The 9,336-nt window shown below is 50.1% G+C and overlaps 2 protein-coding genes across 2 annotated transcripts; both read left to right on the forward strand.

Annotated features, from left to right (window-relative positions):
- Positions 1-60: 60 nt before the first annotated feature.
- AtWU_07448 (glycosyltransferase family 20 protein) lies at positions 61-1,793 on the forward strand (the record flags this gene model as incomplete). The annotated part of the gene is made up of 5 exons (XM_035502557.1): positions 61-364; positions 485-860; positions 911-1,281; positions 1,340-1,679; positions 1,742-1,793. 5 exons carry the CDS (start codon positions 61-63, stop codon positions 1,791-1,793), a joined length of 1,443 nt encoding a protein of 480 aa, XP_035358450.1.
- A 5,481-nt stretch (positions 1,794-7,274) lies between these two features.
- On the forward strand, positions 7,275-8,739 carry png1 (peptide-N4-(N-acetyl-beta-glucosaminyl)asparagine amidase; the record flags this gene model as incomplete). Its single annotated transcript, XM_035502558.1, has 3 exons — positions 7,275-7,810; positions 7,872-8,272; positions 8,324-8,739. 3 exons carry the CDS (start codon positions 7,275-7,277, stop codon positions 8,737-8,739), a joined length of 1,353 nt encoding a protein of 450 aa, XP_035358451.1.
- Positions 8,740-9,336: the final 597 nt, after the last annotated feature.

Consider the following 9,336-nt stretch of genomic DNA (forward strand, 5'->3'; position numbering starts at 1 on the left):
TCAAAGCGGGGCACACCCCTTTTGCTCTGCTCTCCATTGCATTATCTCCTTTTCCCCCCAATGGCTGCTAACGGTCATTCTTCGGAAGGCGATCACCGCCTGTTGATCGTCTCTAATCGTCTACCTATCACCATTCGTCGCTCCGGAGGTGGGAAATATGAATTTTCCATGTCCTCTGGTGGCCTGGTGACTGGTTTGAGCGGACTATCAAAGACCACGACCTTCCAGTGGTATGGTTGGCCAGGACTGGAAGTACCCGAAGATGAGGTCGATTCCGTGAAGCAGCGATTGCAGGAAGAGTTCAACGCCACTCCGGTGTTCATGGACGACAAATTGGCAGATCGCCACTACAATGGCTTCTCAAGTACGTATCGTCGTGATTCCCCTCTCCACCTGCATCGGATGCGCTTCCGCACCTATCTCCTGCGGCTGCCACCTGGCAGGGCGCGACAGGTCCGTAGCTGTTGCTAATGTGAGCTATCAGACTCAATCTTGTGGCCTCTCTTGCATTACCATCCCGGTGAAATTGTTTTCGACGAAGCTGCCTGGGACGCGTATCGTGAGGCGAACCGTTTGTTCGCGAAGACTATCGCCCATGAGGCCCGGGAAGGGGACCTTGTCTGGGTCCACGACTACCACCTCATGCTTCTTCCGGAGGTTCTCCGTGAAGAACTCGCAGCCTTGGGCAAGAACAATATCCGCATTGGATTCTTCTTGCATACTCCATTCCCGAGCAGTGAGATCTATAGAATCCTACCCGTGCGGAGTCAGTTGCTGCGCGGCGTGTTGCAGTGTGACTTGATCGGGTTCCATACCTATGACTATGCGCGTCACTTCCTGAGCTGTTGCTCTCATATCCTGTAAGTGACCACTTGCTCTCTGGTCGAATGTAGGCTAACGTCCCTGGCAGTGGATTGGTCACGACCCCCAGCAGTGTCAAATTCAAGGACAGATCTGTTGCCGTGGGAGCTTTCCCCATCGGCATTGACCCCGACAAGTTCACCGAAGGCCTAAAGAGCCCCAAGGTGCAGAACCGCATCGCGAGCCTTGAGAACAAGTTCCAAGGCACGAAGTTGATGGTCAGCGTTGATCGTCTTGACTACATCAAGGGTATTCCCCAGAAGCTGCACGCCTTGGAGGTCTTCCTCTCTCAACATCCCGAGTGGGTGGGCAAAGTCGTGCTGGTACAGGTAGCTGTCCCAAGTCGTCAGGATGTTGAAGAGTACCAGAACCTGAGGGCCGTGGTGAACGAGCTGGTGGGCAGAATCAACGGAAAGTTCGGTAAGACTGGCAATGGCAATACTTCTCTCCTCTTGCGCCTGCTAACAGCCTGACTCAGGAACGGTCGACTACATGCCCATCCACTTCATGCACAAATCGGTGAGCTTTGATGAGCTCATCGCGCTGTATGCTGCCTCCGACGCGTGTGTCGTGTCGTCGACTCGCGACGGGATGAACCTAGTGTCGTTCGAATACGTTGCAACACAGCAGAAACGCAAGGGGGTGCTAATTCTGTCGGAGTTTGCTGGAGCCGCGCAAAGCCTTAATGGCAGCATTGTCGTCAACCCATGGAACACGGAAGAACTTGCCAACGCATACCACGAGGCCGTGTCGATGAGTGACGATCTGCGGGCCCAAAAATTCGAAAAGCTCTACAAATACATCTCCAAGTACACCAGGTAAGCTGACGCGGCCTATTGATGAGTATACAACGCATAGTTAGCTGACGATAATGTCGCAGTGCTTTCTGGGGCAAGTCTTTTGTTGCCGAACTATCCAAGTGTTCAACCTGATTGCTGTTATGGACTGCAGCGGTTTCCTTGTTTCTTTTCATCTCCTTCATTCATTCATTCATTCGTTCACTCATTCATTCAGCATTTACTGTTTATATTCTTGGCGAACACGAGCACGGCGAACATAGTATCTGGGCATAGCGATCTTCTAATCCATAGATTAAATAAGAATTCGGCAAGCGACACAGCATAATAAAGATACCGCTTAATGCAAGACAAGACGAGACACCTTCTAGAAGATTGATTAATAGATACTAGCACCCAAACTAGAGTAGTATGTAGTAGTGCAGAAAACTTAATCCCCCCCTCTACAGACCGCACAGCAAGCACACCACCACGCCGAACCGAACATCCATCGAAGAAGTCAAAAACCCATGCTCCCAAACCTAACCACCACACTACACATGACACATGGCAAGAAAAGTAAAATTCAATAAAGCCGCGTACGTTATCTGATACATCCCAACAATGATCATCGGATTATCCAACAAAACCCAACCACACATCATACATCCCTACCTACGCTATCTGAAACACGTTGTCCATTACATCTAATACGGGACAAAGAGCAGAGCAGAGCAGATTCTTACCCGTCCCGGGAAGGAAAAGGAAGGGATTATGGGACCCGGGTTGGGGGCGTACGTCATCATGTACATATATGTTGTAGATCATTTTCTTGAGTCAGTTCATACAATGTATGTTAGAGATGAGAGAGATTAATTTGTTTAGTTGGTTGGTTATATTTTAAAGTGGATAATGGGAATAGATAGAAATTTAATATACAATACTCATAGTATATATTTATAACAATAAAGTGCAGAGTACATAGAGGGAAAAGTTAGAGTATAAGTGTAGTAGTAGTACCTACAGATATCTACATCCTACATCCTGCACAGTAACGGTAGCACTGCAGCGGCAACGTCCATTTACCTACCTGCCTGCCTTCCTGCTATGCTACCTTAGCAAGAAGTCAGACAGACAGACAAACAGGTGCAGGTAGTATCAGTAGTGGCGAATCCACAGTATTGAAGTTATGCTATACGGTATGTGTGCGAATCAAGCAAGTATGCGTGTAGTATGCATGTATGTATGTATGTCCTCGAGTACCTGAAGCAAGGAACTGGGTCATATCTACTACAGTATGCTGTGTATCTTTCTATCTATCTGTTTGTCTCGGGTGAAGATGCAGTCGCGGTTGCATCATCACATCATACATACGTATGTATATATATATCCCTAGACTAGTTTACTCTATGTAGTATCTATCTACATATATTGTGTATAGTATAGGATAGTATATTGTATTGTAGAGTATAGTTAGCGTATCTGCAAGTAGTATCTAATCATGACTTCACGATGACACGGCCCGCTAACCACGAACCACAACCACAAACCAACTAGATAAACTAATTAGTACGTAGTCTAGTGCCTCCAACTGAACTGTGGATAAGTAATCTCAGTAACTGACTGTGATCCTTGGGTCACTGAAACCTGGTACAAAAAGATGTGGGTATGAAGTTCTGTCGGCTTGAGCCGCGCACAGTTATTAACTCCGTGACTCCGTTATTCCGTTGATCTTCTGCTTCTTCTGCTTCTTCTGCTCAGTAATCCGTACAGTATTGTTCTTTGGAGGCAGGCAGGAACTGAAGAATCCACCTAGAAAAGAGTTGTCGTAATCATGCCAGTTCAGCATCGATAAAAGACCCACCGCACCTTACATTGAAGGATTCTCACCAATCGGGAAAGGGATGGCTCACGTGTTCGGTTTCAAGGGTTCAATTCCGCGTCCAGGTTCAAAAACAGTTCAGTTCGGGTTAAGTGGGATGCCGTAAAGCCCGGGTTCCCTTTAGTTAGTTACTTAGTCATCTGCATAGTGCTGCGTAATCCAACCAAGAAACAACTGATCTCTGGAATTGCAATCTTCTTAGTTCTTACCTGGTGTGTGAAGGTGGTGCTAATATTAGCCATCCCCATATTTTATTTCCTACTTATCTAGAGGAGAGTAGTAGTGAAGAAGATTTATAGTCAATTATCTAAACCATGGAAATATACCTGTGTAGAATAGAATGTCCTCAAAAACAAGAGATGAGATCGTCCAGGGTCTCGACCATCGATGGAATGGAACACAAACCCGAGAACGAACTCGAAAGGGTTGTGACTCTCTCTCGCAATCAATCTACCACTTACTAAACTCAGAAGGAAGAGGGAAAAAGAAAAAGCAAAGCCACACATAACCGGATGAGGTATCCACGCCAAGCCCCCTGGCCAGGGTCTAGGACGGTGGTATTGACTGTTGACACCTTGGACAACAAACAGAAACGGGTTTAGGGCCATGGGTCTGGAAGCTCCCTCTAGCCAGATCTTGTCTCATGCCAAGACGGACGCTTGCGCGTCTCCGCCACCCATCGTCCTGTTTAGGAAGGATGCCGTAATCCTGTAACGCCGACTGGTTTTATCTCCGTTGGATACTTTCCGCTTTGAGTTGGTAGGGAGGAAGATATGCGGACACTCGGAGAAGTCGGGTTTCCGGGTCTTCTTTTAATTTTTATTTTGTTTGTATTTTTTTCCTTCCTCGTTGAACACTCTCGGTATAACTGTTATCGAGTTCAGGTGTTCATTCAGCGCCACCAGTCTACTGAATGACTAGAATCAATGGTGTAGGGTTCTCTGGATGTGTTATATGCATGAAATGATTGGCCTAGGGAATTCCTTTTTGGGAGGGATGAATAAAATGACGGTGGAAATGAATTGGCGATTTGTGGTACATGAGAACTGTCAGAGTGGGGATTCACATTCATCAGGGTGCAGATGCCGCGTGTGCTTCTAATGCTAAGAAGATAGGGCGCTGGACAGGTCGTCTTATATGTACAGAAAGGGCGTTTATGCGTACGGACTGCCCAGGGCTTGCTTCAAGGGTGTCGTGCGCATACGGCGCGATGATTGTCTTCTGATCGCTGTGTCTATCATGGAGTTGTCCTCCAATTGAAACATATAGAAGTCTGCCGTGCAAGGCGCAGTCTGAACCCTGATCAAGGTTGGCTTTTATAAGTCATCAAGATCACCATGATCATCGCCGGCCACACGACGGCTGAAGTCTGTTCCGGCTAGGGTTTGGATTGCTCTTCTTATAGGAGGGCTCATTTAAAATGACCCTCACATCCTTCAAGGCCACGACGTACCCAACATATAGTTCGACGCCAGCATACGATGCTGCCCCTCCAATTGCTTCTGTGGCAGCTTTCCGAGTAATTTAGCTGGCAAATAGTGCTGTTCTTAGCCTTACATGACTATCGAGCTCCCTCTTATTTGCCCAATCCCTTCGTCCGCCAGAGAATCGGCACCCAAAATCGGGTTCGACTTCATCCGTGATTCGTCAGCTGAGGGGAATTTGGTGAAGTGGGTTGAAAATCCCAGCACTGGATTGAATACTCGTAAGGCTACGGGCCATGCCGCTCTGCCAAATTGCCCCTTCTGGTAGAGGTATTGGAGTTTCGTGTCTGAATAGGTGTTGGAGTCATGAAATTTCCCTCCTGGTGGAGGAAGAGCTCCTTAAAATTCTGTTGATGGTGTGCCTAGTATCGACCATTGAAGTGGACACGACGTGCACGGAGCACGGTCGTTGCGCATGGTAGCGTACGATGGTGACATTTTTAGTCCGTTGGTCAGAGAGCCGCGTAAGACAGGCAGGCTGACGTCGAACGAGATCCCCATGGTGCGGACCCAGAGCGCGGAAGATTGCGCTCGACAGTTACCCGATCGGGAGATGCAAATCTTCTGTATAGCGGGACAGGACCTCCACGGGGAGGGTGTGGTCGGGAAGATGATGAAGCTCTGAGGATCATAGTAAAATCTGTGCAAGGATTGCGTAGACGAGGTTGAGGGGAAAAGCCAGTCCCAATGTCAGATCGCGACGTGCAACCCACGCGGACATGGCCAAGCTTTTTGAGGGATTCATCAGCAGGTGTGTCTCCTCTCTGTAGGGCCTAGGAAGAAAGTGGAGATAGAGAAAGAGGGTGGAAAAACATAGTCTAAATTCTATCTACCAGTGGTCCATACTAGTATAGTCGTATAGTAGTTTTATTGGGCAGTATGGAGTTGTAGTTGTTTTTTTTGTAGAAGCAGACAGCCACACCGTTGTTAGCATAGAAGAGGTCACGATGGACAGGGAGAATCGACATCGGGTTCAAGAAGTGGAGCCTGAAGTTCAAAGATATCGACCTAATCGGATCGCGACAAGGAGTGATTGACAAAGAAGAAATATACTTGCGGGAAGGTTGGGGTCAATAATTGGGGAAAAGATCGGAGGAGAGTCTGCAACGTATGGATGCAGTTTGAGAGTCAACAGAGGGTTTGGGTTGGGAAAGGGCTGGCTGTACGGGCAGAAAACCATACTGATCAACATCAAGGCAATATTGCCAAAACCCGGGAGGAGGGAGCCATGCTACCAGCAGGAGAAAGAGAGGAAAAGTGCGTGGCAGTAAGTGCGACGCAGCAATGCAAAGCAGCGGACCGAGGAGAGCGAGGGTCTTGGCCATGGTTCAGTTAACTGTTTCGGGGCGGGACACACGCGGCTTGCGGTGCTGGCGCGGGGCCCTGATTGGGGCGAAGAGCTCAAGGCTGACGACGCTTCGCCCTCGCTGCTGGCGTGGAGAGAAAAAGCGCCAATGGCCAGAAAAATCATCACCTCTCCTGTGACTAGTCAGTCCCTCCGTCGTCGTATTACTACTAGTATTGCGTATTGTTCGGCCACGGTCTGCGTAACTGCTTCTCGACTCTCTCTTAGCAGTTTAGTTAGTTACCTTCCCTTTCTTCCCTCCCTCCCTCTCTCTCTCTACTCTACTCTCTCTACTCTCCTCCCTCCCTCCCCAGGAACTACTACTTCCCTACCTCGTCGTAGGTATCTTCAACAACCATCCCTCCTCATTCCTCTTCTAACCGCTCTCTTCCTCTCTCTCTTTCTTCCCTTTCCCTTCCTTCTTTTCTCTCTCTTCCTTTCCTCCTCGCTCCCCTTTCGGTTCCCCTGCCGCCCGCCCACTCCTCTCTAAACCAAACCAAACCCTTCCTATACCCTTTCGGTCGTTAAACACTTTGACATAATTTCATCCATTCTCACACTACTCGATTATACTGTAGCCATCTCGACATTTGGCTTCAGTATCCTCCTATCTTCATCACCACCTTGATCCCTCCGTAGTCGTGGCGGTTACGTTGACCAGCGCCAAGCGTGGCGACCGCCTGGCTAGGCTGTGCGACTATCATTACAATCGACCGACCTGACGGACCTTCCCACCTACTACTACCTGGCCTGTGTCGACATCACTCTTCCATCCATCCCGACCTTCATCTCTTTCGTGTTTCCTCACTGCGTCTGGAGACACGTTATTAGTCGATCTTAAATACCCAGGATTATCGCAAATCACCCAATCTGGAGATTCACACGTCTTACACTTGCTGGTGTCGTTGACCCTACCCCCTACCACCATGGCGGACGGTCGACACCACAACCCGGCGCTGCAGCCTGAGAACTTCGACGCCTCGGAACTCACCAACGCTTTCGAACAATTGATGCGCAACAAGAGATTCAACCAGCTTCAGGAACAGTCCCGAGCATCCTCCCGCACACAATCCCCAGCGCCCGCGGCTATGTCCCCTGGCCTGTACCCGCCTCATCCCTCGCGAGCACCACCACCACCGCCTCCGACCGCCGCCCAATACCCTCCTCAAATGCCTCCGCAAACGTCTGCTCAATCACCCCTACTCCGCAGTCTACCTATCGTTCCTGCTCCCCCACAAGATCCGGCTTCCCTCAAATTTCGCAACCTTCTCCACGTTCTTTCTGTAACACCGACCAAATATGAGAACCCAGGCCTTCTGGATGAGGCTCTCGCCCATATCCCTCTCGACCGGTTGTACTCGGAAGCAGAGGAAGAAAGTCAGATTATGCAGGCTCAGGCAGCTAGTGTAGGAGGAAAGCCGGAATGGGGATACCAGGACTGCGTCATTCGGGCGCTTCTAAGGTACGCTTTTTTTTTGATTATTCAATCGTCTCATGTGCTTTACTAATCAATATCAATATAGGTGGTTCAAGAACTGCTTCTTCAAATTTGTCAACAATCCCCCATGTGCTCGATGTGGCTCGCCCTCAATCGCCCAAGGAATGACTCCCCCGTCGCCTGACGAGACCGCGCGTGGTGCCACTCGTGTCGAATTATACCGATGCTCCGAAGGAATGTGTGGCTCCTACGAGAGATTTCCCCGCTACTCGGATGTGTGGCAGCTGCTGCAAACTCGACGGGGACGTGCCGGTGAATGGGCCAACTGCTTCAGCATGTTCTGCAGAGCCCTTGGTGGCCGTGTACGATGGGTGTGGAACGCCGAGGATCACGTCTGGACTGAGGTCTACTCTGAGCATCAGCGCCGCTGGGTGCATGTAGATGCTTGTGAGGAGGCCTGGGATCAGCCCCGTCTCTACACTGAGGGTATGTGTATCCGGCTTCGTCTGATTTGACATTCGCTAATCATAGCTATAGGTTGGGGACGGAAAATCTCCTACTGCGTTGCATTCTCTATCGATGGAGCTACCGATGTTACTAGACGCTATGTTCGAAGCCCGACACGGCATGGCAAGGCCCGAAACCGTGCTCCTGAGGAGGTGCTTGTGTGGGTGATCCACGAGATCCGGAAGAAGCGCCGGGAGAATCTCTCGAAGACGGATCAGCGACGCCTGATGAAGGAGGATGAGCGTGAAGAGAGAGAGCTGCGCGCCTACACTGCGTCCGCCCTTGCTGCCGAACTGAACAACCTCTTCCCCCAGAACACCACCACCGGGCGCCCCGAGGATCAGAAGACGCCCGCCTCGCGGCAGGACGTTCCCATGGAATGGCTCGACACTCGGCAGAGGAACCATGGCCATTCTGGCCCCGACGGATCGCACAACGGCCGGTAACTTTGCGCGTGTCTCAGCCCTCACCCCCCATAATGTCACCTTGCGGCAAGTAAGGCTCGGTGCCTCTTGATCGGTACGCAGCGACCGGTCGGGACTTCAGTTCCCCGCAAGGTACGACCCTACACGACCACATAATCTGGCTGGACCGTTTCTCGATGGACGACACATGACACGAGATACACGATTGGCCTCCGCCTGTTATCGGATTCACATCAGCGGCATCGCATGTTTCACGACTCGCTACATCCTCCACTTCTAGGGAGCATTTCCGTATGGATTCTAATGACACCTCTGCCGGCGTCCGGGCTAACGTCCGGACGAGAATCGGGTCGTTTCTCGCCCAGCCGCGCCCGAGGCGACCGCCTCGGTCGGCGGGCTGCGAATACTACTAGTGTTCGCCAACAACACTTTTTGTTTAGTGATGGTCTTTGATCATCCTATTCTATCTACTCATTCATTCTGGATTTCCTTTATTCTGTGACACTTTGTCCACCACCAGATCATTTCCTTTCCTTTATTTATGATGCATTTTCAGGTTATATAATCGGATACCTTGGGGAAACGGGCAGGTTGGGAGGCGCGATCGTGACAGGCTTT

Source organism: Aspergillus tubingensis (genome assembly GCF_013340325.1).
Source record: "Aspergillus tubingensis WU-2223L DNA, scaffold_8, whole genome shotgun sequence".
NCBI classification, from domain to species: Eukaryota; Fungi; Ascomycota; class Eurotiomycetes; order Eurotiales; family Aspergillaceae; genus Aspergillus; species Aspergillus tubingensis.